Source organism: Fukomys damarensis, unplaced genomic scaffold (assembly GCF_012274545.1).
Source record: "Fukomys damarensis isolate Sample0158 unplaced genomic scaffold, DMR_v1.0_HiC HiC_scaffold_13, whole genome shotgun sequence".
In the NCBI taxonomy this organism is placed as follows: Eukaryota; Metazoa; Chordata; class Mammalia; order Rodentia; family Bathyergidae; genus Fukomys; species Fukomys damarensis.
In genome coordinates this window covers 17649754-17652301 of record NW_022900925.1, presented here as the reverse complement: position 1 = coordinate 17652301, position 2548 = coordinate 17649754, and the positions used below count along the sequence as shown (strand labels likewise).

Here is a 2548-nt window from a genome sequence, read left to right as displayed (position 1 = left end):
GCCACATTCCCTCGTGGGTGCTACAAGAGGTGAGGCTTGGATTATAATCCACAGGTGGGGGCCATGTCTCGATCAGTCCCCCCATTCCACAACCTCTGCTTGCCACAAAGGACACGCCAAGATTGAGTGGCACTGGTCAGACATGGGAACAGGCCAGAGACCAGGGTGGCTCCCCTGCATCAGAATCCTGCTTCTGCCCCCACCACAGGGACCTCACTGGACTTTCCCTGGGCCTGAAGGAAGAGGCAGGAAACTTGGTGTAGGCAGGAGGAAAAGGGCCTTTATTTCTATACATCAGGTAAACAGGGAGAGCACAGCCCAATGAGTACAAACCAATTATAGGAGAGAAGGGGACGGCAGACTGGAGCAGCAGCAGGCACTGCCTGTGGGCCCCCGAGTCTGACGGAGGTGACAGGATAACCTCTGGAAGGGGAGCTGGGACCTCCAGACAGATTATGGCCATGTCTGGGGGAAGGGTGTGGGGGCAGGGAGACAGGAAGAGGAAAGATGACCTAGGCTGAGGACCGGGTGAGGATTCCTGTGTGACACACCAGCACTGGGCAGAGCTCCCATCCTCAGTTGTTCCCACCGCAAAGCCCCCCACCCAAGGCCTTTCCTTTCGGGTGTTTGCAGCGGGGCAACACGGGGCAGAGGGAGGGTGTGGTGCTTGGCGAGCCCCCCTGTGGCACAGGTGGAGCGGGTTTATCTTAAATAGGTCATTGCACTTAATGCAGATGCCAAGGGTGGGCGGGGCTGGAAGTGCCAATGGCACCTGTGCACAACAGCTTGCTTAGCCCAACCCAGAAGCACCTGACAGCCCTCCCCACCAGTCTCCCTGGCTGCAGAGAAAGGGTCGAGCCTGGAGAAGTGAAGACGGGAGAGGAGATTCCGAGTTCCGAGTTCCGGGGCCTCTCAGGGATGCAGCTGTGATGGAGAGGTTGGGTATTTAAATTAAAAAGTAAATACACAGCAGGCACTGAGAAGAGAAAGCCCTCACTCCAAGCCAGAGAGAAGGAGTGGCTGTTCCCTCCCTCAACTTCTCTCCATGGACCCAGCAACCGTGAGTGGCTCAGTTAGCAAACTGTCCACTGTCCCTGAGCAGGGGGCTGAGATGGAGGTCAACCTGCTGGCTCCATGCAGTGCGAGGCCACTCACCACTGCCCGTGGTGGCCCAGGGTAGAAGCTATGAGCGGCATTGTTGAGGCAGGGAGGAGCAAAACGTTCTCTTTTCAGAAACTCCTCTTTCCCCCACCTCTTCCATGTGGAGACAGCAGACACCCACAGCCTGGAAAGTCCCTCTGACAGCAGAGGGTGCGGAAGCTCCCCTTGCAGATCACAGTCAGGTGGGGGGACTGATCCCCTGCCATTGCCTGGAAGGAGCGGCCGGGGTGGCAGGGCTGTGAGCCACTCCCCTGGGCTATGCGTCGGTCTCCATCAGCTTGGCTTCTGTGTCGCTGTCACTCATATAGTTGTGGGAGTATCGGGCCCTGGAGGTTCTGTCCAGAGGGTCGTGCTCATCATCTGACTGGCCAGGGGGAGGGGACTTCCAGTGGCTAGGGGGGCTGCAGGGAGAAAGGAACAAGGTCAAGGACAGATGGCACTCTTACATGGCAGCAATCAAAGCCGTTGGTTCTGGAGAGGCCCACTAAGTCCTGTCAGAGCACTTCAAGAAACCAGATGTTGCTAACTGAAGACTTCTCTTGGCCTACCTAGAGGTAGTCAGAGGAAAGAGCACACTATTTTGACCCTGAAAGCTTTTAAATATCTGGGCTGGGGATTTAGCTCAGTGGTACCGTGCCTGCCTCACAAGCCAAGGTCCTGCGTTCCATCCCCGACCCCCAAAAAAACCTGTAAGAGGGATGCTAGAGATCAGTGGGTTGCGGACTTGAGCAGGCGTAAGAATCAGCAGCAGATTCCTGGGTCCTTCCCGCTAAAATTTTGACTAGTTATCTTGGGTGGGACCCTGAGATTCTGCATTCTCCTCCCCAGAAGATGCTGGTGCAGGCTCTCCACAAACCACACTGATGGAGACTGGTGGTCTGGCGATTACATGATCATAGCATTTATTTCCTATTCCCACCTCCTAGCTAAGTAACTTCTAAAGTAACTCTGAGAGGAACTTCGACCCTTGACCATGGCATCCTGTCTACTCCAAGGAATGGAAACTCGGGAAGATCTTTGTTTCAGGGAGCCCAATGGGAAAAATAAAGACCCTAACCCTATAGTGTTCATCAGGCCCTTGGCTCTGGAAGCCATTAGCTATTCCTCTAAAGACAAGGGGCACTGTCCTTGGATGGAGCAGGATCGCTACTTCTAACAAGAGAGGATAGGACCTCATCTCCCAGCTCCACTCATCTTTTTTCCTTTTCCCAAAGCCTTAGCTCCACCTCCCTTAGCCCCCTTCTTGCCTTCACTGCCCCCACCAGCTCAAGGGCGCTATAATTTCAGCATCACTGGAGAAAATACAGCCTCTACTTCTACCAGTGCCCTGGATCCAGTCAGTTCCCTGAAATTGCTGCCCTGCCTTGTGTTCTTTTTTTTTTTTTTT

General features: G+C 54.6%; 1 protein-coding gene across 18 annotated transcripts in view; it reads right to left on the bottom strand.

Moving 5' to 3' along the window:
* Window positions 1–260: 260 nt before the first annotated feature.
* The window catches only part of Myo18a (myosin XVIIIA), a 98068-nt gene continuing 95780 nt past the window's right edge, over window positions 261–2548 (bottom strand). For all 18 annotated transcript variants that reach the window (XM_033762871.1, XM_033762872.1, XM_010642248.3 and 15 more), the window contains one exon: window positions 261–1562. In XM_033762871.1, coding sequence (XP_033618762.1) covers window positions 1418–1562 — 145 coding nt within the window. In that variant the 3' untranslated portion in view covers window positions 261–1417. The remainder of the gene's footprint in view (window positions 1563–2548) is intronic.